The 26904-nt window shown below is 38.4% G+C and overlaps 1 protein-coding gene across 1 annotated transcript in view; it reads left to right on the plus strand.

The window, feature by feature from the left end:
- Nucleotides 1-26904, plus strand: part of CERS6 (ceramide synthase 6) — a 320250-nt gene that overhangs the window by 78527 nt on the left and 214819 nt on the right. The window contains exons 2-3 of the mRNA XM_082840643.1: nt 8687-8792; nt 22295-22425. Of these exons, the coding sequence (XP_082696769.1) occupies nt 8687-8792; nt 22295-22425 (237 nt within the window). The remainder of the gene's footprint in view (nt 1-8686; nt 8793-22294; nt 22426-26904) is intronic.

Below are 26904 nucleotides of genomic sequence, written 5' to 3' on the forward strand. Positions count from 1 at the left end.
TTGCCACCCCTCCCTTTGGGCCACTGTCATCTCTCGCCAGGATAACTGGAGCAACCCCCCAGTTGGCCTGGCTGCTCCCATTCTCGCTCCCCTTTAGTCAGTTCTCAGGAGAGGAGCCAGTAATTCTGTTTAAATATAAATCACTCATTTAGGTTTTCTTCTCAGAGTCCTGCAGTGGCTTCCTGCCTCACTCATGGTAAAAACCGAAGTCCTTCATGTAGTGCATGAGGTACGAAGATGTGGCTGCCTTGCTGCTCCGACCCCACCTTTCTCTTCTTGCTCTTCCTAACTCTGCTCTAGCCTCATTGGCCCTCTGGTTGTGTCTTCAACATCTCAGGCATACTCCTTTCTCTGGGCCTTTGCTCTTAGCTGCTGTTCCTTCCAGAATGTTCTTCCTCCACTTCTCTTCCTACTTGATTTCCTTACCTTCTTAGGAATCTGCTCACTTTCTCAGGAGCCTTCCCTGACCAGTCCGTTGAAAATTGCAACCCCACCTCATCCTTCTTAGCAGGCTTTCTTTTTCTCTACAGTACTTTTCACTATCTTGCATCACATGCATCACTTTATTTTTCATCTCTCTTCTTCCCCACTGGAATGTAAACTCCATAAAAGCAGGGAATTTTGTTCACTGCTGCATCCCCAACATTTAAAGCAGGGCTGACTCATCATAGGTACTCAGTGAGTCATTTGTTAGTGAATCATTAAGCTGTTTACCATTTTCCCTATTATAAAATGATGGTGCGTGAAAATCTTTCCATTTATGGCTTTCTTTTCTGTTTGACAGATTTCCCTAGATAAATACCTGAAAGTGAGATTTCTGAGTGAAGGTGTATGACTATATCACATTATTTTAACAGTGCCTTTTTAATCAAGTTTTATTATTTTAGGAAAAGGAGAAAATGTTGTTTTTATTAATAGATTATGTTAGGATTGACCAGGCCTAAATCTTGTCTAAACTATTTAAGTGTTAAGATCTTGAGGAGATCCTTTAACTTCTTTGAGATTTAGTTTATATTTCTGTAAAATGGGACTAAAAGTTACTTCGAAGAGTTGTTGTTGGACTAAAAAAAAAAGAAAAGAATAAAACATTGCAAAGCACTTGACACTTAATAACTATCAATAAATATCAGTCTCCTGTCTCCATCCTGGCCATCTTTCCACTAAATGTGGAAGCAGCTTTATCTTAGAATTGTAGAATACACAGTCCCACACATACACCTACTCTCCCAGGCACATGCACCCATGTGTATCTAAACATGCACCCACGTAGCTTTCAATATCCAATCTATACTGTTCTCGTAAGTTTAACGTTTGTAATACTTTCTGTGACTGTAGCCATGGCACACCCATAACTGGTGAATGTTGGAGCCTGTGGAGGTGCTGGTGGTCAAGCAATGAATTGAATCAGTCACCCCCTGTTCATTTCTTTTTTCTTGGATGTTCACTTGTTCATACTTAGGTTTCTTTCCAGCACAGTCTCGGGTGGGACATATGTTATTTCTCATAATTGGGTTTAAGTATTTAATCTGTTATTAATTGGTTGTGATTAATTTCAGAGACCTTCCAAGTACTTTTTATTTATCAATATATTGCCATTTCTGTTCTTCATTTTTTCCTGAGATCTAAGCTTCCCTCTGATTTTGCTTCCTTTCAGCCTAAAGAACTCTCTGTAGTATTATTGAAGTGGGGATCTGGTGGTAGACAAATTCCCTTTGTTTTCCTGTCACCTTCATTCTTTGAAGAAAAATTTTGCTGGACATAGAATTTTGGCATGACAATTTTTTTGGTTTTGATTTTGCTACCAGCACTTTAAAGGTGTTGTTTCACTGTCATTGAACCTCTGTGATGTCTGATAAGAAGTCCTTTGTTTTTCAAATTATTGTTCCCTGTGTATAATGTGCCATTTTGTTGGTGACTTTAAATATTTTCTCTTTATCTTTGGTTTCCATCAGTTTGACTGTGATTTTGTCTAGATTTTCCTTTTTTTGGAACTTATCTATTTCGGGGATTCTTGAGCTTCTTAAATCTGTATATTTATGTCTTTTATCAGACTTGGGAAGTTATAGACTATTATTTCTTTCTAGTACTAATATTTTCTTCTTCTTCCCCAGTCTGCCTCCTTTTTTCCTGGAACTCCAATTACCCATATGTTAGCCTTTTTGAAATTGTTCCACAGTGTGTGTTTCTTTACTTTGTCATTTTTTTTCTTTCTCTTTCTCAGATTGCATTATTTCCATTGCCCTATCTTCAGATTCACTGAATGTCTTTGCATGTCTTTACCCCTAAAATTGGGCCATATTTTCCTTGCTCTCTGTCAACATGTTAGATTGTATCCTGGACATTGTGAGAGTTATGTTGTAGAGATTCTGGATTTTTTTGCATTGCTCTGAAGAGTGTTGAGATGTCTTGTGTTAACAAGCAATTTACTCAGTTAGATTCAAATTGTAGCCTGTCAGGCCTGCAGTGGGCCATGGCTTCAATCTCCATTCAGTTCTTTAAACCTCAGCTCCTACCTGCTCTCAGTTTACCTTGTACATATGTGGTTTGAGGTCAGCCATAACTTCATTTATATGCAGAATTAGAGGTTGGCTTTTTTCTTTTGTGGTTCTCTAGCCACTATCTGATTTCCCCAGGCTCCTTTCCTGGTCCCTGCAGCTAGACAAGAGAGTGTGTTTTCCTGTCAAAGCTTTATCTGCTGCTGTGATTGATCTCAGAGTTGAGCTGCAAACTAAATATATAAATAAGTAAACGGGAGCTTGTTCTCTGCTGGTTTCCTGCTCCAGCTTTTTACTCCCCTCCAAAGTCTACTTGATTTTATTCCATCTCCAGAGCCCTCAAGTAGTTTGGTTTTGTTTTTAGGGGCTTGGCGTGTTTTGCAGAGTTTTTAAGGATGAAAAATTGATTTATTGGGAGCTCATTTCTCCATGTCAAAAACAGAATGCTTCTTTTAAGTATTTTTTAATCAGTATCTTTCCTGAGATAGCAGTAGATTCACATGCAGTTGTAAGAAAGAATACACTGAGAGCTCATGGTCCCTTCCCTACTTTCCCCCAATGGTAACCTTTTGTAAAACTATAGTATGACATCACTAGCAGGATATTGACATTGATACAATCTGTTAAGCTTACACAGATTTCCCCAGTTGTACGTTGTGTGCGCGTGATTTAATTCTGTACAGTTTTTATCACATGTGTAGGTCTGTGTGTCCACCACCACAGCCATCCAGCTACTTTGAAAAGTGTAGGAAATGCCGGAGTCAGGAAGGACTAAGTCTCTGGCCATGCTCCCCACTGAAGATGATTACATAGTATTAAGTGATTAGAACTGACGTGTACCCTGTAAACAATTTTTTTTTTTTTGATCACTCTCTTTTTCCATAGTGTAAAGGTGTTTGAGTGCAAGAATCACTTCATGTTTTGGGTATACCTTTAAGCACACCACAGCCTAGAGCTTACCTTGGTGCTCTGTGTAGAGACATTCAATTCATGTTTATAATATAAATACATGATGTTAAATAGAACTAAAAAGTAGGAATGTCTTAGGTGTTTTCTCTGCTTTTACATTGAGACTAGTATTTTTCAAAGCTTACATCCTTATTATATTTACTGTCAAATATGTTATACTATATGTAAGTACTTCATAGATGTTTGATCTTTCGAAGATGGTGTTGCTGCCTTTGATTAAAAAAGTAATTAGGTGAGCATTTCCTGGTAGAGGCAATCATCAAAGCTCAAAAGTACATATTCCCTTTCAACCATTATATTTGTAGGTACTCTACCCCACCCTCTGTCTATCTCATTCTGTTTCTCTCTCTCCTACGACAACCCTTGTGAAAGACAGTTTTCGTGGCCTTACTTCTGTTAGAGCCAGCACTGGAGAAAAAAAAAAATCCAGCGTTTCTCTAATGGACCATGACAGTAGATGTTAAAATTACAGTAGTTTTGTCATGAGTTTTATTTGGTGTCTAATATGCTCTCTTTAAAAAAAAAAAATGCCAGCAGTGATACACAAATTCTTTGGAGAATAAACAAATAAAATTTTTATTTTCATATAATCTTACATAAGATATATATCATATATTATGTATATATATCATATAATACTTTTAGGAAGATAAAAATTATATCTTCTTTCTTCTCTCATTTGGGATTTGAAATTAATGTTTTCTGCCTCTCTTGTGAAATTTTTTTTAATTAATTTTTATTGGAGTATGGTTACTTTGCAACGTCATGTTAGCCTCCACTGCCCAACAGAATGAGTCAGCCATACGAATACAGATATCCCCTCCCTTTTGGACTTCCCTCCCATTTAGGTTACCAGAGTGCATTAGGTAGAGTTCCCTGTGCTGTACAGTATGAAGTTTTTTAAATCTTGGAAATTAAGTGTTTGGCTGTCTGTGCTAGATAAGTTGAAAAGAGAATGCCTAGTGAGAGGTTGGTAGGGCTGCTATGACGTTATAGGGACAATGGAAATGATAGAAACAGCTTCTCGAGTTTGAGTGGTCAGTCTCCTACCCTCTGAGTCCCAAATGAGGACCCTGAGTAGATGTGGGTATTTAAGGGTGTTAAAATGCACAACCCCATGAAAAAAAGAGGACGGGTACCTGCCATTGTATTTTAGCTGATTTGTTCATTCATTCATTAGGTATTCATTGAGTGCCCACAGTATGCCAGGCATTTCATTAAAATATTCTATGGCATAGTAACTTCTTTCAAAGCATTGAGGTGGTTTGATTTATTGTACATACCCATCATGGACCATTTAAACTGTAGAAATCTTCAACCTTTACATTGAGTTAAATTCTGTTAAATTTGTCTGTCACTCCTCACACCCCACCCCGCTCCACAAATCCTCAGAACTGGGGACTTAGCTTGGCCAGTAAATTAAGATGGGGAGCTGATGATAACATTGACCTTCCTGGGAAAGAAGTATCCTGTCCTCTGCTTCCCTTGCCCTGGAGGCAGAGGATACTTGCCTCCCTAACCCTCTCTGCAAAGTGCGGGTGGTGATAATCCTGCCTCATCTGGTTGAGGGAGAGTAGGTGGGTTGGTGTGTTAGGGTCCCCTGGAGATGGGAAGTGTCATTAAGGTCATTCCAGCCTCCATGAAAGAGACCACACACACAGGGAAGAGGGACACACATATACATAGCAACTCTTCCTGTGATAAGTGTGGGCACACCACCCTATAGGGCCGTGGAGATTGATGGGGGAGCTGGGGAGGTTTGAGTCCTGAGAGAAGGCCAGGTGTGGATGGGCTCAGAACCTGAAGGCACTGCTGGTGTGGACTCAGGTCTGAGGCTTGACGATGGGGCTTGCTAATTTATTGCCCAAATGGGGAACACTTAAATTATTGTGGCAGAATAGCAAGCAGGGATGCTTTTGTCAGTAAAGGTGGTACCATTAATAATGATGCTGGGACAACCAGACTGTGAGGGTAAACTGAGGTAAGTGGTTACTCTACCTGATGACCCTTGTGTTTTTCAGTTGCCTGTCTTGGTTTCTGGTCTCTTCTTTTTCGCTTGGTACTTTCAGAGCTTGTTGAAGGCACATGGCTTGACACAACGTAGCTGAAGCTTAGTGTGTTGCTGGACCCAGAGAGTCACGGTGTGTAAATGCTGTGGTGTGAAACCATACACATGGCTCCCGTCAAAGATTTTAGACAAAGAGACCATGTAACATGGTGTTTTAACATATACGTGTGTTTGTACATACACACAACTTATGTACCTATGTAATTATTATAATTTTTTACATATGAGGACATCGGGCACAGAGAGATTAATTTCTGAAGCTAACTAAGGCTCTGTAGCCAGACAGTAGCAGAGATAATTCCCACCTATCCTTTAGACACTGCTTAAAAAATATGTTTACAGAGCATCATATATATTTGATAATTTTGATTATCAAAACTTCATAAGCTTGATGACCAAGGGATATGCCTTCTTCAAGATGCTGTTGTTATTAGTGCTGGAAATTTAGAGAAGAGTTTCAAAAAAGTGGTTTGAAGTTTAAAAGAGGAGGAGTGAGGTGTAAAACCTTATATTGTATAACATACTAAAAGAACCGCATAGCACAGGGACATCAGCTCAGTGCTTTGTGACTGCCTGGAGGGGTGGGATAGGGAGGGTGGGAGGGAGGGAGACGCAAGAGGGAAGAGATATGGGAACATATGTATATATATAACTGATTCATTTTGTTGTAAAGCAGAAACTAACACACCATTGTAAAGCAATTATACTCCAATAAAGATGTTAAAAAAAAAAAAGAACCTTTTTGAATGCTTTTGTATGTTACTGGGAGATGATAGCAAAGATAAGGAAGTTGTTTTGAAGAGATTCTGTTGAGTGAATTTCTTGACTCTCCTAGCGTCTGCCCACGCATTGTTGTGGGACACAGAGCGATAGTCTGTTAACTTGTCCACAGTACTCACAACAATGATGGCAACAGTGAAAACACATTTACAGAAGATAGCCAGTTGATCAGATTTCTTGACCCTCTCCTGCGTATGCCAGGCATTGTCATGGCATATTCGGAGATGACGTGATCAGCCTTTGAATTTAGACTCTTCGCTCTTTAGAAGAAGAAAGCAGACCATGTACTAGAACAGGAGGTTGTTCCAAGGATGATGATGCCAAATTCCGAAAGGGAATTTGAATGCAGTGTTTCAGAAGTTGTGGGAATTGGGAAGACGAGGGAGGGCTGGGGAGAAATCCAACAGGGAAGAGTAGAAGGCAACCATTGGAAGTGTTGATTTTGGCTTTTATACCAAGCTAATTTTTACCTTTTTAAAAAAACTTTTGCTGATCTCATGTCTTTTCACACCCCGCATTATACCTTATGATGAAGAGGCAGATAACCATGAAGCAGGAAACTTTGTCAAGGGAACAAGTTCTGCACATTCTTCTGCTTATTGCCCATCAAACTTTCTTTCTTTCCACTAGCTACATCCATAGCTCCACGATTACTGTTCACAGTGAAGACCCAAACTTATTTAAAAAAATACTACACTTCTCTTTAAGAAGGTAGGGGCATAGGTAACATGTTTTAGAAAATTTTATGTTACAAAGAACTGAGAATGCAAAAGTTTAGGAAAATTCCAGTTTCTAGATTTACATACTAGGAAAGGGTGTTTATTCTTCCTAACTTCGTCCCAGAGAGCCCAGTGAAACAGGATTTATATTGCATTTTCTGGGTGTATCTTTCCTGGTTTAGGCTTGCACGTATAGTTCTCCATTCTCCTGTTGGAATACATTTTTTTGTCTTTTACTTGAAATAGGACCCAGTGGGATATTATGTGTTACCATGTATGTAAACATCATTAGTCCCCCTTAAAAAAAATTCCTCCCTTGTCTACTGTTCTTTAACTCATTCATTATTATTAAAGAAGCCTCATCTAAGAATTACTCATGATCTGTTTTGTATATACGTATTTTTAATTTATTTGTTTTTATTTATTTATTTTTGGCTGCGTTGGGCCTTTGTTGTTACACGTGGGCTTTCTCTAGTTGCGGCGAGCGGGGGCTACTCTTCGTTGCGGTGCGCGGGCTTCTCATTGCGGTGGCTTCTTGTTGCGGAGCATGGGCTCTAGGTGTGCAGGCTTCAGTAGATGTGGCGCACGGGCTTAGTTGCTCTGCGGCATGTGGGATCTTCCCGGACCAGAGCTCGAACCCGTGTCCCCTGCATTGGCAGGCGGGTTCTTAACCACTGCGCCACTGGGGAAGCCCCTGTTTTGTATATTTATCGGTTGCTTTTGGCCAACATTAAATTAATTTGGATCATACTTTCATATGTTATTATATTATTTGTATTTATAGAAAAAGTTAAATGTCACTACTAGAAAGGAACATGTATCGCACCTTATTTCTGGACCATTTAGTCTAAAACAACTGTAATGCTTTTCTTTTTAAAAAAGTTTTAGAGACATCATCATACTTTTGGGGCCCCATGCCCTCTACCTGCATTCCTCCCATGCCTCGTTCATACATCAAACACGGCTAGAAATGCAGCTAAGTCTTCCTGTTCTTCTTGACATAATCATTTGCTTACAATAAAAACGGTGTAGCTGATGTTTATAACCATTTCAAACTTTTCAGCTTGGCTGGGACATCGTGCTGTTTGACACCTTTCATGATTGTTTATGAGAAAGAAGGAAATAAGCATAGAGAATTTTAAGACGTCCTACGGAATTGGGTCTGAACATAGCACACTTTGATCATAGAGACAAAAATGGCGAATTTTTGGACTAGGGTTGATCAAAAGCATACTTTCTGTATGTATAATCAGACGGTTAGTAAACACTTTCTCATAGTAAAAATATAACATGACTTGTTAGTAAGAAGAATGTAAATTGTCATTTCAAAATCATGGTTTTTTTGGTTTATGTATCTCACGCAGATTTATATTTGTCATTTGATAGTCTTTCTATCTGTTCAGTCTCATTAGACCTTGAGTATCAGGAGGTTTCAATATTTTAAAAGGATTTTTTTTTTTTACTGTTACTGCTGCGAGATTAAAGGAGGAAAAAAAAAGTTAAATCTGCTTTAAAGGTACTGACACATGAATGTTGACAATGTCTACCCATAAAATCCTATCAGCACTTTACTGGGACAGTTGAGTAGTGTTTAACTGATGACATTAAGAACATCTATAGAGAGAATAACTTGTGTCTTTTTTTTTTTTTTTTAGATTTGTAGCCAAACCATGTGCCATAGCCCTCAACATTCAGGCCAATGGACCACAAATAGCCCAGCCAAATGCCATTCTGGAAAAGGTTTTTACTGCAATTACAAAGGTATGATTGTCCTTTTCTGGGATATGAATAGTCATGACCACTGTTCTCAATCTGAAATCATTCAGTTCCTTCTCTCTTGGGTTTGAGAACTAACATTTGACTAGCCTCGTGTGTGAAAGTGTCCTCTTGGAAAGCACACAGGCATCGTGACCAGACCAAAAAGCGTAGAAGCCAAATACACGTGGGTGTGTTTGAGACCTGATTGTTTACTCCCAAGGTGATGTGAGGAGCTTGTCGGTGAGGCACAGTCCAGATTAGATGGTGGTTGGTCTAATTCTGTGCCTCTTAATCTCACATGACATGAAGCAGTATGTATGTATAACAGTTGGATGGGACTTTGGGGAGAGCTGAGGAATATAATTAATGTATTGTGAGAAAAAGCGCCGGTTTGCTTATAACATTGTCCATATGTTCTAGCAGTTGTGATACACAGGCAGGTGAACAAAAGGGAATAATGGAAGGAGAGAAGAGCTGCAATATGAAGACATGAGGAGCGAGGGTCAGGAGAGTTATAAAGTATAGATTCATTGTAAAGAAAACGGGAGAGGAGATGATCGCTCTGGTGAGAGTTAAAGTCCAAACCAGGAGTGGGAAGAGGAGGCAGGGAGAAGACAGAGGGAAAGATCGCCATCCACTGCCAGCTGGTATTTCCTTAAGAACAAAAAGAGGAGGAAGACATAAGTCAGAAACCCTCAAGCTAAGGCCATAAAAAATTAAGCAAATCACAGCATCCAAAACTGATTCTTACTCATATTTCTGTCTTGTCTTACTCTTTCGTGGACAAGAAAGAAGAAAAGGAGCATAACAGTCTATGAGAAGTATCGTGTGTTTGTATATGAAATGGCTCCTTTTCCCACTTTCATTTTTCTGGGAGAATTACTCAGGCTTCTAAGATGTGATTTGGCCATGTGAAGCAAATTTTATTCCATTTTTGGTATTTGTATTGCTAACATTTTGTATTGCTTCTCTCTTGTCTTAAAATTATTAATTCAAATATTCAAACATGTTTGTTTATTTTATGGTCTTCGTTTCTGCCAGGATTCTCTAGGGTTTCCCCTTCTATTCTTTTAAAAATGGTATTTTTCCTGGAAAAGTGGAAGAAAGCACCTGGTGTTCTTAACATCTCTGCTAGGAAGAAGAGTAGAATAAATGGAATTTTAGGAAAAAGAGTAGAATAAATGGAATTTTAGTTTTGTGGGATGATTTTATTTTTTATTTTTGGGGGGGTTTTAACATCTTTTTTTAAATATCTTTATTGGAGTATAATTGCTTTACAATGGTGTGTTAGTTTCTGCTTTATAACAAAGTGAATCAGTTATACATATACATATGTTCCCATATCGCTTCCTTCTTGCGTCTCCCTCCCTCCCGCCCTCCCTATCCCACCCATCTAGGTGGTCACAGAGCACCGAGCTGATCTCCCTGTGCTATGTGGCTGCTTCCCACTAGCTATCTATTTTATGTTTGGTAGTGTATATATGTCCATGCCACTGTCTCACTTTGTCCCAGCTTACCCTTCCCCCTTCCCATATCCTCAAGTCCATTCTCTAGTAGGTCTGTGTCTTTATTCCCGTCTTGCTCCTAGGTTCTTCATGACCTTTTTTTTTTTTCTTAGATTCCATATATATGTGTTAGCATACGGTATTTGTTTTTCTCTTTCTGACTTACTTCACTCTGTATGACAGACTCTAGGTCCATCCACCTCACTACAAATACCTCAGTTTCGTTTCTTTTTATGGCTGAGTAATATTCCATTGTATATATGTGCCGCATCTTCTTTATCCATTCATCTGTTGATGGACACTTAGGTTGCTTCCATGTCCTGGCTATTGTAAATAGAGCTGCAATGAACATTTTGGTACATGACTCTTTTTGAATTATGGTTTTCTCAGGGTATATGCCCAGCAGTGGGATTGCTGGGTCATATGGTAGTTCTATTTTTAGTTTTTTAAGGAACCTCCATACTGTTCTCCATAGTGGCTGTATCAATTTATGTCCCCACCAACAGTGCAAGAGTGTTCCACTTTCTCCACACCCTCTCCAGCATTTATTGTTTGTAGATTTTTTGACGATGGCCATTCTGACTGGTGTGAGATGATATCTCATTGTAGTTTTGATTTGCATTTCTCTAATGATTAGTGATGTTGAGCATCCTTTCATGTGTTTGTTGGCAGTGTGTATATCTTCTTTGGAGAAATGTCTATTTAGGTCTTCTGCCCATTTTTGTATTGGGTTGTTTGTTTTTTTGATATTGAGCTGCATGAGCTGCTTGTAAATTTTGGAGATGAATTCTTTGTCAGTTGCTTCATTTGCAAATATTTTCTCCCATTCTGAGGGTTGTCTTTTGGTCTTGTTCATGGTTTCCTTTGCTATGCAAAAGGTTTTAAGTTTCATTAGGTCCCATTTGTTTATTTTTGTTTTTATTTCCATTTCTCTAGGAGGTGGGTCAAAAAGGATCTTGCTGTGATTTATGTCATAGAGTGTTCTGCCTGTGTTTTCCTCTAAGAATTTGATAGTGTCTGGCCTTACATTTAGGTCTTTAATCCATTTTGAGTTTATTTTTGTGTATGGTGTTAGGGAGTGTTCTAATTTCATACTTTTACGTGTACCTGTCCAGTTTTCCCAGCACCACTTATTGAAGAGGCTGTCTTTTCTTCACTGTATATTCTTGCCTCCTTTATCAAAGATAAGGTGACCATATGTGTGTGGGTTTATCTCTGGGTTTTCTATCCTGTTCCATTGATCTATATTTCTGTTTTTGTGCCAGTACCATACTGTCTTGATTACTGTAGCTTTGTAGTATAGTCTGAAGTCTGTGAGCCTGATTCCTCCAGCTGCGTTTTTCGTTCTCTAGATTGCTTTGGCTATTCGGGGTCTTTTGTGTTTCCATACAAATTGTGAAATTTTTTGTTCTAGTTCTGTGAAAAATGCCAGTGGTAGTTTGATAGGGGTTGCATTGAATCTGTAGATTGCTTTGGGTAGTAGAGTCACTTTCACAATGTTGATTCTTCCAATCCAAGAACATGGTATATCTCTCCATCTATTTGTATCATCTTTAATTTCTTTCATCAGTGTCTTATAATTTTCTGCATACATGTCTTTTTTCTCCTTAGGTAGGTTTATTCCTAGACGTGAGATGATTTTAGATTGCCAGTTTCTAACCTGAAGGGGCTCATGTCCTATAGTGTTTAAAGGAAGAAAATGTTAAGAAGAAACTTGCATTTTTATTTAATATATCAGTTTACTGCAGCAAACACCTTTTTCCCCTCTAGAAAAGCTGATGTGTAGGGAGTTACAAGGTTCATTTTTTTTTAACGTGATGACAACATATTTGTATTTACCTTGTGAACTACTCTAAATGCATGAAAAATGAATTTTCTACCCAAATGTATACCTCCCTTTAGAAATCCTGCAGTGGACATTTTATTTCCCTTGCTTTGTGTTTGTTATGGTTACTGGGGAAATTTTCTCTATAAAGGTAATGAAAGGATTTTGCAGGCAGGTTGACTGCTCTGGAGGATATTTGCTTCTAGCTAATTTTCATGATCATATTCTCTTGGTTTCCAAGGTGATTCTTTTGGAAGTTTCTACACGATTAAAGCAGAAGCCTCAGGTTTTGGACATAAATGCAGCCAAAGCTGGAACTTGAATTCTTCCTTGAATTCTTTGTAGTTCTCCAGTGTTAGTTGTGAGATGAAAAAGTAACAGATCAGTTGACCAGAACACGAGTAGCAGGATTTGGAGACTTTGAACAGTGCTCGTCCAGCATTCTGGCCTTGGCCATGGTTCCAGGTCACCTTGGAGAAGGGCATGGTTATCATCTTTCAAGTGTGAAAACCCTTAAAATCTACTCCTTATAGGACTGGCTACGTAAGTTTTGGAGGCCAGTGCAGAACTAAAATGCAGAGCCCCTTGTTCAGAAATCACAAAAAAGTGCCATTAAAGGCATAAAAATAGAAAGCTTTTTCCTTTCTTGCACAGTCTCTTTCTCTCTTGACCTGTCCAGATTTTTTTCTAATTTGGTATTTAATGCCATGCCCCCTTAGGCATACACAAGAGGCAAGGGCAGATCCTGACAGGTACCCAGGAACGCCACCCTGTGATTTAATGCACACACAGCTGACTAGCTGCTGCTAGTCGCCAGCGGCTAGTTGCTAGCTCCTGGGCTAACATGTCTGCCCTTCTCTGGCTGGGGTAGAAGTTGAGACAGGCCTCTCCCCTTTCCATGGGCCCACTGTCCCAACCCACGGTGGACAGGGGACCTCCCAGTGTATTGCAGTCTCTGCTCCAAGACACACTAGGTACCTGGATTGGGGTAAGCAAGAGGCTAGTCCCCACTGAGTCATCCACCAAATGCACTGGGACACTGCCAGCCCAGGGTGCAGGTGGCATCCCTATACCCAACACTGAGACACCGTGGGGTGTGCATATCTAATCCCATCTCTTTCCGTGTTTGCACCCAGGGCAGCAGTAGTCACTAGGCAGGAGTGGGAAGGGGAAAGCTGGGGTCCCTGGGGAGCGGGGGACAGGGAAGTAAGTTACCCAGACTCATATGGGGGCAATGCCGGGCCTGTGTATGAGCCAAGACTCTGAACCCCTGACACATGCTCCCCTATCCCAATGGACTTCATAAGCAAAACACCATTCCCATAACAAAATTATCAAGAATTTCAAGATGGCAACCAGAGAACTTTAAACCCCACATGCGAGCCCTTCTGAATCCAGATCCCTTTGTGAGTTCACTGGTCATGCGCCCTGACTGAGCAGTTCTCATCTATGAAATTAGCTGATAAATTTGAATTCCTTCATATTCTCCAGCAGTCTTTTGTTTTGAGGTAACATCTGCTTGTCTTTCTCACTCTTTTTTATCCCTCTGTAAATCTAAAATTTTATAAATATTTCAGAGAACTTACCTCTATTGCAAAATAGTTCGAAAGCATTGGTTTTTGAGTCAGACCTGAGCAGTATATTGCAGTGATCCCCAACTTTTTTGGCACCAGTGACCGGTTTCATGGAAGACTCGGAGTGGGGGGGATGGTTTTGGGATGATTCAAGCACATTACATTTATTGTGTACTTTATTTCTATTATTCTTACATTGTATTATATAATGAAATAATTATACAACTCACCATAATGCAGAATCAGTGGGAGCCCTGAGCTTGTTTTCACTTGCCACTCACTGATAGGGTTTTGCTATGAGTCTGCAAGCAATTGATTTATTATGGTCTCTGTGCAGTCAAACCTCTCTGCTAATGATAATCTGTATTTGCAGCCGCTTCCCAGTGCTAGCATCACTGCCTCAGCTCCACCTCAGATCATCAGGCATCAGATTCTCATAAGGAACACGCAACCTAGATCCCTCACACGCGCAGTTCACAGTAGGATTCACGCTACTATGAGAATCTAATGCTGCCGCTGATCTGACAGGAGGAGGAACTCAGGCGGTAATGCGAGTGACGGGGAGCGGCTGTAAATACAGATGAAGCTTCACTCGTGCCTGCCGCTCACCTCCTGCTGTGCGGCCCAGTTCCTAACAGGCTGTGGACTGGTACTGGTCCATGGCCCAGGGGTTGCAGACCCCTGGTATATTGGAACATTGTCTCTGCTGCTTCCTAGTGTTGTGGCCGTGGGCTGTAAGTCGGTTAGTTAATGAGGGAGCATTTATTTGGGCCAGGCGCTCCCATTCTTTCATTCACATTAGGAGTGCCTGAGAGGTAAATGTAGATTGCCGCATCCTATTTCTAGAGATCCTGATTCAGTAGCCTTGTGATGGCCCCAAGAACCTGCGATTATGAGTTGTCAGACTTACTTAAATGAATGGAATGACTGTTTCTCTTTAGAGTGAATATTTTTGAGTTCACGTTTCGTAACTGGCTATATCCAGAGTTATCGGAATGAGATAGATATAAATCAATGAATCAATCAGTTTATCTATTAATTTATATATCTATCTTTTGGCACATATTATATCTATAATCCCAACAGCCTCATTTTCTAATCAATCAAATCAGTTCTTGAGCCATTAAGGGAAAAACATATATGTCAGCTGTGAAACTAGGTTTCATGATCTAGAGAATTACGAGATTATCACATCATAATCTGCATTTGGTATATTATACTGTATTTTAAAAATTATATGCAGATTTCCTGTAATTTGTTTTTCCTCATTCTCCTCTTATGCCTATTGCCTTTTATTTTTCTTTTCCATCCTTGTATGGGTTATGTTTATTAAAATTAACCTAGGTTTTTCTGGTATAAAAATGTCTATATAAGTCAGAATTATTCACTTTTTCCCTTGGAAATCTTAAGAAATGAAAAAAACTATGGAGAAAAATTATAAAACACAACAGTAAAAATATACACACACAAAAAAAGAAGGAAAATCTCACAAACTTTAATTTTGGCAAACTAAGAGATATATATCTCTAGATTTCAATATATATATAAAAGCTAAACAAAAACAGTTGAGGTTAGACAGAAGCCAAGTAGGAGGAAGGGATGAACATGAAGTGTGGATGGAGGGCCCTGTGGGGGTAGATTTCAGGAAAGCCAGCAAAAATGACACCTCCTAATTGTGAGACCAAAGCTGTATCACTGTTTGCAACACTAGGTGCAGGAACTGGTGAGCAAGGCTGGCAGATGCTCTCCCAGACTCAGTTTAATTCAGGGAAGTGGAAGAAGTACACAGAAAACCTTGTGGATGGCACATTTTCCAGAGGCAGTGTACCTTGGAGGCAGCTAAACTACAAAAGCACCCTCCTTGGAGCTGATCGAGACAATTCAGCTCACTCAATGTTGGGTAATAAAGAAGAAACACACAGCATCAAAGACAAGAAAAAGAATTCGTAGCATCGCTTACTAACAAAAATTATCACTGGAAAAATGAGGCCACAGGGCAACTGAAAGTTGAGATCAAATATTTTACCATAAATTAAAAAAAAAGCAATAACTCTGTAAGGAGGATCACAAAAAAAGAAATACAAGACCTAAAGAAAAAAGCAGTTGGTCAACAGGAAGAGATGCAATGTTAGCCGGTTGGTTCAGGAAAAAAGTACTAAAGCTATCACAGAAATGACGAAAAATTGGAAAGAACACAGGAAACACTAGACACTGCAGAAATCTCATTGGGGAACATGGGAGATAGAAATAATAAAGCTGAAATAAATGAAATGAAAAAAAGCTAAAAATAATTAGATATATAGACCAAGCAGAACTAGCATATGTATAATTGGAATCTCTTAAGGAAAAGCAAAGTAGAGTAAGTATTGAGAGAGATATCAAGAAAAATTTCCTAAAATAAATGGAGATTTATATTAATATGTTAATAAAAATGTAGTAAAAGTTGACCCGGGAAGGTTTATGCCAAGACTTATATTATTAAAAATAGACTTGAAATATAAAGGAAATAATTCTTTGAGCAGCCGAGCAAAAAATTAAATCATTTATCTAGGAAAATATCAGCATGGCTTTAGTCTTCTCTGTAGCAATATTCTATAGGACAACATTTCCAATATTTTCAAGGAAAATGGGAACTAAGAATTTTATATTTAGGTAAATTGTTTTTATAGTGTAAAGGCTAAAGACAAAAAGATTAGAACTTGCAAAAATTTGGAGGAGTTGTTCCCGTGAGTCCTTTTTTGAAGAAACTATTATAATCATTCATTTTAGCTGACCAAGAGATTACTGGGAATGTTGGCAAGTTTTGAATACATTTAAACTGTAGAACTAAGATAGAAAGAAATGTGATGATTAGGATGACAGAACAGAATGTAAGCATTATATGCTCTCACAATGTAGAAATGATACAGGTAACAATAACTGAGCAGGACAAGGGAAGGAAGGTTGGAGGTAGAATAAATTCACTAATTGCATAAGCTCTAGTAGCTGGGAGTCAAAGCTTAACTGTTTAAGCAGCCAAACTGAGTAATAGAGGTAGAAGCATATTTAATAGTACAAGAATAAACTCTAAGAGAGATAAAATTATTGACTAATAGTAGGTGGGGAAGGAAGAGGAAATATGCTAGTTTTAAATATTGCTCATTTGGAATTTTTATTGACTGAAAATGAATAGAAGAGTATTATGATTGTATGGATAACCACTAGAATAAAAATTACCCACAAAAAACAAAGGAAAATCAGCCATATTTGGTTTGTTAAAATTTAAAAAAATTAAATTATGAAAACAGAAAACATAATTAATGTGAGGTAAGTATAAACAAATTTATAAATTATATCAATGCATGTAAATGGGTTTAACATCTAATAAAAAAATAATTCAGATTTGGGTCACATAGTTTATAAGAGACCCCTTCAGATAAAGTAATTACAGATATTAGAAATAAGAGTATGAGTAAAGGTATACAGGCAAATATAAATAATAAAGAAAGTAGACCAAAAGGATGAAGTGAAATGAAGAATTGACTTTTTATTGCCAAAGGATACAATTCATAATGAAGATAAAATGGTTATGAATATATATTCATTGAATACCAGCATATCCATATACTTATAAAAAAAGAAGAAATTATTTAATAGTAAGAAATTTTAATTTACCTCTCAGTCATGACAGGTCAAAATATAAAACAGAATATATAAAATATAAAACAATATAGCAATTAATTCTAAGAAGCATAATTAATGAGGAAGATCTGACAGGTACATTTATTTTTTTTAATTTAAAAATTAAAAAAAAATTAATTTATTTTTATTTATTTATTTTTGGCTGTGTTACTGCGCGTGGGCTTTATCTAGTTGTGGTGAGCGGGGGCTTCTCTTCATTGTGGTGTGCAGGCTTCTTATTGCGGTGGCTTCTCTTGTTGTGGAGCACGGGTTCTAGGTGCACGGGCTTCAGTAGTTGAGGCACGCAGGCTCAGTAGTTGTGGCTTGTGGGCTCTAGAGCACAGGCTCAGTGTGGTGCACGGGCTTAGTTGCTCCATGGCATGTGAGATCTTCCCGGACCAGGGCTCCAACCCGTGTCCCCTGCATAGACAGACAGATTCTTAACCACTGCACCACCAGGGAAGCTCCTGACAGGTACATTTAGAACCCTGTATTCTGAATATAGAGACTATACTTTCTTTTCAAGTGCCTGTTAAATATTTTAAAACTTGAGCTTTTATTATATAAAAAATGGTAATACATTTTAAGAATAGGCACAGTGTACTAATATGAGAAATCAGAAAACAGAAAGACTCTTGCTTTCTTAATCAACTTTTGTGTAAAAATAAAATTTCAGAATATTTAGAAAACAGTGATGAAAGCACTACTATGCTATGGTACTATGCCAAGGTAGTGCTCAGATGAAAACTTATATATATAAGTTTAACCACTTAGATAAATATATATATATATATTTAACCACTTAAAGATTGGAAAAACAACAACAAAATAAATGAAGGCAAACAGAAGGAAGAAATTAATAAAGATAAACATAGAAATTGAGTTAGTAAAACTGTAGTATTGAAAATTAATCCAGAGGTAACTGTTTACTTTTTTTTTAACAGAAAGTCAGCTAACCCAATCAAGAAAAAACAAAGCACAAGTTAACAACATAGCAATTAACAACATAATCAACAATCACATAAATGGAGGAAAATAAAAAGGATATATTACTATTAACATGGCAAATAAAATATAAACACTTGGATAAAATGAAAATTATTCTAGGAGAATATAATTTACCAACTACATATGTGTGTTATCACAAGAAAATTCTAACACTCTTAAAGAACAGATAATAAAATGCTATTTTAAACTATACCGAAGTATAGAAAATTAAGAAAATCATCGATTCTATTTTTATGTAATCTCAAAGTCTGATAAGTATCTCACTAAAAAATAAGACTAGAGACCAATTGTGATTATTATTATTATTGATGAAAAGCCCCAAATAAAAAAATCACAAACTGAACTTTGCAGCATATTAAAAGAATTATTCATCATCACCAAGTACGACTTATTCTAGGAATGCAAGGCCTTCCCTGTATTCAATATTAAAAACATCTGTTTTTGTAATTCATCATGTTAATTGACATAAAGAAAAAAAGTAGATGATCACCTCCATGGATTCTGAAATCTAACATCATTTTGATTAAAATAAAACAATCTAACTAGGGATAGGTGGTTTCATTTACATGAAAAATACACTTGTATATCAGCTCCAAATCTGGCCTCTTAATGAGAAAAACGTTGTGATATTCCTACGAAAGTCTGGAACAGATAGGGATGCTTATAAACACTGTTATACATTGTGCTAAGTTTTACATTTCATTAGCAAATAGATAAAAGAAGGAAAATAAAGGCATAAAAATTAGAAAGGAGGAGGTAAAGCTATGCTATGTGACAATTTATTCATGCATTCGAGAGGTATTTATTAAGTCCTGACTATATTCTAGGTACTGGTGAAAAAAGACACAAAAAATTTCCTTTGTTTACAGAGCTTACATTCTAGTAATATCCTATTACGTGACTGTATACCTGGAAAATTAAGGGAATCAAGTGAAAAACTACCATAAACATTACAAAATGTTAGCACAATATTAGTTACCATACACACACACATGCACACACACAAAAAGCAGTTAGAAGATATAAGAAAATTTCTTAATTATAATAGAAACCAAAAAAGATGATATTCCTAGGAATCAATGTAACAAGGATGTGCAAGGTATGTGAGGAAAATTTTCAAACATTGTGAAGGACACAAGAGACAAATTCAGTTAAAGATATCAAGTCATCCTATGCTAGTATAAGAACTTGGTATAATCTCATTATAAATACCGACAGGTTTTCTTGTTTTCTCGTTTATTTTGAAACTAGACAAGCTAATTCTAAAGTTCATATAGAAAAATAAATAAGGATTTTTGAGTAACCTGACCATATGTACTGGCACATGAATAATAGAACGGTGGGAGAATAGATTTGATTTCTCATGGAGAAAACATGAATGATGGTACTGGCCTATCTGGGTAGCCATTTGGAAAGAATTAAAATTAGATTCATACCTCCCACTGTATACCAGGATATATTCCAAATGTACTAAAGATTGAATGTAAGAATCAAAACTGTAAATGTATTAGAATCAAAGCTGTAAATGTAGGAGAATTTCTTGGATTTTCCGAGTAGGGAATGCTTTTCTACTTATGACCACAAATACAGAAGGTATAACAGAAAAGATTGATAAATTCAAACATGATTTTAAAAAACCTCTGCAAGTAAAAAACACAAGCAAAATGCACCATAAGCTAATTCTAAAACTCAAGTGACACATTACTACGTACTATGCAGTTTATGGTACAGATACAGGTTTGATCACTCTAATAACTGAAGAACTTCTACAAATCAATAAACAAATTACTAGCAGATCAAGAAAAATATGGGCAGTAGATATGAAAAGACTGTTCTAAAGAGGAAATACAGATGGTTTTAAAACACAAGAAAATATCCTTCTTTCATAAGAAGAGATCAAATTAAAGATATACTGAGATACTACTTTTTATATATCAGGCTAGAAAAAAATGGAAAAATCCAATAACATACTCTGTTGATGAGGCTTTGGGAAATGGGTGCTCTTGCTTGTGAGAGTATGAATTGGTAAAATCATTGGTGATAGTAATTTTTCAATATCTAAAAAAATTGCAAATGCATGGACCCTTTCATCTCCAACGTTCACTTACAGGAACTTACCTCTCTCTATATGTGTATAAAATAACCCATGATAAGGTTATTTATTGCAGCATTGTTTGTAGTAGTAGAAGTTCGGAAGCTACCTAAGTGTGCATTAATAGTGGAGTGGATAAGTAAATTATGGCATGTCCTTAACGGTTCTACAAAAGAAGGAGGACGTTCCCAATATTTTGATGGGGAAATGTTCCAAGATACATTGTAAAGTGAAAAACCCAAAGTCCAGAATAATAGAACCATTTGTGTGAAGGTGGTGGTGGGGAGACATAAGAATGCACATTCAAATTTGTTTATATTTGGTAAGATAACTTTGGAAAGAAATAGATTGAATAGCCTGTTACCTGGTAGGAAGGGGAGAGTAGGAACTGAGAGAACAGGAACAAAGTGGAAGGTGAAATTGGGGATAATTTTTATTTTGTGGACCATGTGAACGCTTTACGTATTGAATAGACTTAGAAAATGAATGAAAATTAAAAATGAATTCCTTTAAGAAAATGGTATAGCCGAGGTATAGTGTAGGCTGTGCATTTTCTCTCTCCCATATTTTTAATTGAGAGACACGGAAGGAGAGTGTAGACGGTGTCGTGACTTCTAAGAAAAACACCTCAAAGTACACGCCACACTGCAAGTTCGCAAATAACTTTTACAGACACAAGCTCAGCACATTTTATAACCTCGATCATGACATTAAGGCCATTTGCTGTGTTTCCTGTGTGTCTGACACTGAATTTCTTGAGAGGCTTTAAAAAGGAGTCCCATGTGCATTCCGCCCTTATGACTCGACAGCCGCTTGGCCTGCCTTCCCTACCCCATTTTTGGTTCTGTCCTCTGATTATTAACATCTCCTTGATTGTAAAGCAAAGGTCGAATAAATAAAGGAGTAGAACTAACTCCGTTTAGTTTTGTTGTACGGCAGGTCGCCCTCACGTAATTGTTGGCGGGATGCTCTCTAAGACACCGAAGAGAGAGGAGGGACAGAACTAACATGTACTGAGATTTGCATACATTTTTACATTCCACCGTTCAGGTGGATAAATAGGCTTCTTTGGAACAGGTAAGGAAACTGAGGCTCAGAGAATTCATCAGAACAAGGAATTGAACCTAGGTCTGTCATCTCCTAATGTTATAGAAATGAGAGCGAGAGACAGAGTAATGTCATCACATGGCAGGCGTAAATATCGATAGTTTCTCTTTCTACTTTACCAAGTTTGCATCTTCAAGTAATGCGTAGTCATTGTAAAAAGTTTGAGGGAGTTCTGGTCAAAAGGATGACCAAGAAAGGAATAGAAGAGGAATGTGTGAAGAACCAGGGAGAGGGGAGACTGAAGAGAAAACATGTTTTGTAAGTGGAATGGGTACCTTAGTCTAAGGTGAGGTATTTGGGGATGATTCCATGATTTTTTTCTGTCCTGCGTTATCCTGATATGTGATAATGGGTACAGCATTTTTTCATTAGAAAGTGAAATATTTGAGTGATGTCTTTTTGCAAATTCACCTTCACCTAACTCCTTTCTTTGAAGGCTGGTGGAGCTAACTCGGCCAGCTGACTGTTCCGTCGAACCTTTGTTGCTGTAAGAAGTACCAGCATTAGAGTGAGATTCATATTTTTTAGTGTTGTTTCATGATGAGTAACTTCCCTTGTCCTAAATGGTTGTTTACGTTCACGCTGCTGATGGAAGGCCTCGGTCCTCAGTGGTCAATATAGAAATCTCAGTAGCAGATAGAAAATACAGGAAAAACAGATATCTCCAGTATAGACAAGGGCAGATCTGTTCATGGTGAAGATGAAAATGATTTTCCTGGTACCTTGTTTCATAGCATCCTGATGAAAAGAGATTGGAGGGCCTCTCCAAGCAGCTGGACTGGGATGTTCGCAGCATTCAACGCTGGTTCCGACAAAGACGCAACCAGGAGAAGCCAAGCACACTGAAGAGGTTCTGTGAGAGCATGTGAGTTGCTGTTTTTCTTTTTGAAAGAAAAACCTGCCTAAGTTACTCATCCCATCCCTGAGGTGAAAAATAACAGCTCAGTGCAGGCTGCAGCAGCCCCCCAAAAGCCATCTGGTGGAAGAAAGTAGTCCATGAAAAACTGGGGGGTAGTTTGTTGGAATTTGTGATTTCCACTTTGGATGCAGTAAACGAGGTTTGCTTCCTAATGGAGTTTCAACACAGCAGTCAGATTACAAGGGTCTACCGTGGTATTTTCAATCAGCCACCTTTAACATATGCCATGACTTTGGTAGTTTGCATTTTCATAGAGGGGGATTAGTCAAGATGTTCTTTCCACTGATAAAAGCTGAGATACTAGGATATATTATGGGAGGGTCATGATGATGGCCTGTCTTTCTGGAGTTTTAAGAAATGGCTGTATTATATTCCTGGGTGAGTTTAATGAAGCATTGCTTGAAGTGGGGGATGGAATGAAAGTCTCTTCCATTTCTGAAATGTGAACTTCATGGTGTGTAAATTATAAGTCAATAAAGCGGTTATAAATAATGAAAGACCCACAGAGAACTCTTCGAGCACAGAGATATTTTGAAATAGTGGCACTCAATACGTATATCTGTAGGAAAGTTAGAGAAAGAAATATTGAAGCGTCGAGTGCATCCCCAACGAAGGGAAGATTCTGCTTTGAGACTTGTTGCTCCATTTGGTCTTCATCCTTTGAGATATGACTGTGCCTTTGTCTAATGGTTCTTTCCTTTGGGAACTTTCCCCTGACACCTGGTCACTTAAACAACAATGCTGTCGGTGTAGCTCTTTCCATTTGGGGTTAAAGTTGCATTTTCAGGTTTAGCTTTCAATTATTCTGAAAAAGTATTTTAGCAATTGCAATCTAAAGCCTAGAGGGGAACCTAATTTTATGGGAGAAACGAATGAGACGCAGAATAATATCATAAATCCTAGGGTTGGATAAGTATGGGGAGCGTAAACAGGGTCTTCAGGAGGTCAGAATATTTATAAAGCCTGGGAAAACAACCTAGCAGATAGAATCTGCATAAGCCCTTCCTATAATGAACTTAGGGGCAGTTAATGGAAGAAGGATTTATGCATCTGGGTTCCTGATCAAAAGCCGGAATTGTTTCCTGGCCTGATTGTGCCACATATGCAAAGGGCCTGGGCTCCAACGCTGAGCTGCAGGTCTGAGCAGACGAAGTAGCATCTAAGCACATGCCCGTGCACTGAAACTCATGTGCCATCTTCCCCTCCTCTAACTAACATCTTTGGTAACTCAGTGCTCTCCCTTTGCATACTGTACTGAGTTGACACCAGTTTCTAGGCCAGTATGCATAGGAGTCGGTCACCTGGATCTTGTTAAAATGCAGATTCTGATTCAGTTGGTCTGGTATAGCAGCTGAAATTGCATTTTTAACAAGTTCCCAGGTGATGCCACTGGTCCATTGACCACACTTTGAATAGCAAGGCTTGACACTGTACTGGTGTATGTGTCTTCTCCCTGAATTTAGCTGGTCTTTATCTGCATACCACAACCACCAGGATGGTCATAGTTAATACTTAGTTAAAACTATTTCTAAATGATAGCTGGAGGCATGGTGATGTGAAGGCACAGTGCGGGTGGATGGTGTGTAAAGTATCGACTGTGATTTTTTCCCTCAAGAAGCTTTGTATGAGATGTGACAGAATATCTGCATATGTGTAGATATTTTAGTTTTTAAATTCCATGATGGATTTAAAAAACTAAACGTATATGTGTGCCGTATGGTTGGTATGGACAGGCAGTAGAGATTAAAGGAGAAAGATTAGCTGTGTGCTAGGACACACAGCAGGGTTCCTGGGACTAGAACTTGAGTCCATACCGGTGACCTTGACCTCTCTGTTTCACAAGACTATGTTGATGAACTTTGTTTTTTTGGTTAATACATTTATTTATTTATTTATTTATTTTTGGCTGTGTTGGGTCTTTGTTGCTGGTTGCAGGCTTTCTCTAGTTGTGGCGAGTGGGGGCTACTCTTTGTTGCGGTGGACGGGCTTCTCGCTGCTGTGGCTTCTCTTGTTGTGGAGCACGGGCTCTAGGCACGCGGGCTTCAATAGTTGTGGCACACGGGCTCAGTAGTTGTGGCTCACGGGCTCTAGAGTGCAGGCTCTCTCAGTAGTTGTGGCACACGGGCTTAGTTCCTCTGCAGCATGTGGGATCTTCCCGGACCAGGGCTTGAACCCGTGTTCCCTGCATTGGCAGGCAGATTCTTAACCACTGCACCACCGCGGAAGCCCCATGAACTTTGTTTTGAAACTCTCTTCCTCCTTGGCTTCTGAGTTGCCACTAGGTTTTAGTCTTGCCTTTCTTTGTTTGCATTGTTTATTCTACATTTTCCCTGGGTCTTTAATGGGCTACTTCTCCAGCTTAACCCTTTGTTTTCCTCATCCTGTCTTCCACCCTCTCTGTAGAAGTTCTCTCCTCTCACCAACTTCCAAAGCCATGTGTCCAGTGCAGAGGTTTCTTTTGAGCCATCATTCTGCTGTCTCCCCCAGGCAACTCTGATTTGCTTCTACTCCTGACTTCCCTTTTTCTCCTATTTTTATGCCTCTATTCTGTTACAGCTGGAAACTCAACCCAATTATCCACTGACTTCCATTAGTTCTTTGTAAACCCAACTCCTATGGCCCCGATCCTAATTGCTCTCCCAGGTCTCTTCTTTATCTCATACTCATAGATATTTTATTTGCTACAAAAAAAATAATTTTCCTAAAATACTACTGTCTCCATGATCTGTTACTTTAAAACTTAATGATTTGGGGCTTCCCTGGTGGCGCAGTGATTAAGAATCCGCCTGCCAATGCAGGGGACACAGGTTCGTTCCCTGGTCCGGGAAGATCCCACGTGCCGTGGAGCAACTAAGCCCACAACTAGTGCACCACAACTACTGAGCCTGCGCTCTAGAGCCCGTGAGCCACAACTACTGAGCCCGCATGCCACAACTACTGAAGCCCATGTGCCTAGAGCCTGTGCTCCTCAACAAGAGAAGCCACCACAGGGAGAAGCCCGTGCCCCGCAACGAAGAGTATCCCCCGCTTGACGCAACTAGAGAAAGCTTGCGCCCAGCAACAAAGACCCAACTCAGCCAAAAATAAATAAATTAAATAAATAAATTAAAAAAAATACTTAATGATTTTTCTACAACTCTAAGATTGCAAAGGAGAACATTTAGACAACACCCTGAGGAATTAAGCAGAATTATATTGGTCTATGTGTACACATGTGTATGTCATAGTTATTTGCTTGTCAGTATAAAAAACGATCTGGAAAAGTTGTTTTTAACCAGGGATGCCCTTTACAACCATCTGGTGTGCTTTTCAAAATACACATGCCTAAGCTCCACCCCATGATGTCTGATCCAGTGTGGTGACCCAAGTGGGGTCTGGACATATCTACCTTGGAAGGAATACCCTGAGTACATATGATAACACATGCCTGATTAAGAAGCACTAATCTGTCATAAGGAAGACATGACATGTCTTACATGTTTAATGCAAAACAAGAATATGATATTAGTTACTTTTAAGAAATTCTGGCATTGTATGTGCATTTTTGTAGAATTGTTACTGGACTTATAATTGCATACTTAACTCTAATCAGGTTTCTGTAAAATTTAAATAAACCAATTCAAAAAAAAAAAGAAAGAACCACTTATCTCTGAAAGGCAATGACTGCTGTTCAGAAGTACTAAAAATCAAATTAGAAAGGAGGACAGCACAAATCTGGGGCTTGTAGATCTAGAGCCCAAATGAAAAGATTCTATAGTTTTTCTGTTACATAAGTTACTATTTTAGAAACTATAGAATCCCTTCAGGGGAGTCGTAGTTCGTCTTTTGGCAGTGTAGAACAGCACCAGTAGGCATGCCAAACAGTGCTGGTAGCCATCTGCTGGCGTGTCCAATTTTTGGCACACCCATTTAATACAGATGGACCAAGTAGAAATTGTTCAGCAAGTAGTGTGTTGAAACATGGATGTGATTTTTTTTTTCCTTCATGCCTGATGTCAGTCATCAACAGCTGTGTTAGTTTTGACAAATGTTTCTTCCAGAAGCATTTAAGTCCTTATTGGCAACTGAAATAGAGATTTTCAAGAGGGAATGAAGGATTTGTAAAAATGAGATAGCATGTGAGACATTTTAGGGGAAACTGGTTCTAAGTGGGAGCCATTTAGCTGGGGGATCACAGTTTGACGCTACTAAAGCTTGGCTTTACTCCTCCAACAACTGCATCAAGATAATATAAAAATAAATAATATTTTCTATAAAAAATAAAGTTTTCAGAATAAGTGGCTTCTCTCTCATTGAGGGCACCTGTGCTCATCATTGTTGAATATTGTGCAGTACATTTAATAGCACGCATCAGGAGTACATATTATATATGGCTTTCATTTGATCAATCTCCAATTGACTGGACAGATAAATCTCTCATATGTT

This window comes from Leucopleurus acutus (genome assembly GCF_964270905.1).
Source record: "Leucopleurus acutus genome assembly, chromosome: 6".
Classification (NCBI taxonomy): Eukaryota; Metazoa; Chordata; class Mammalia; order Artiodactyla; family Delphinidae; genus Leucopleurus; species Leucopleurus acutus.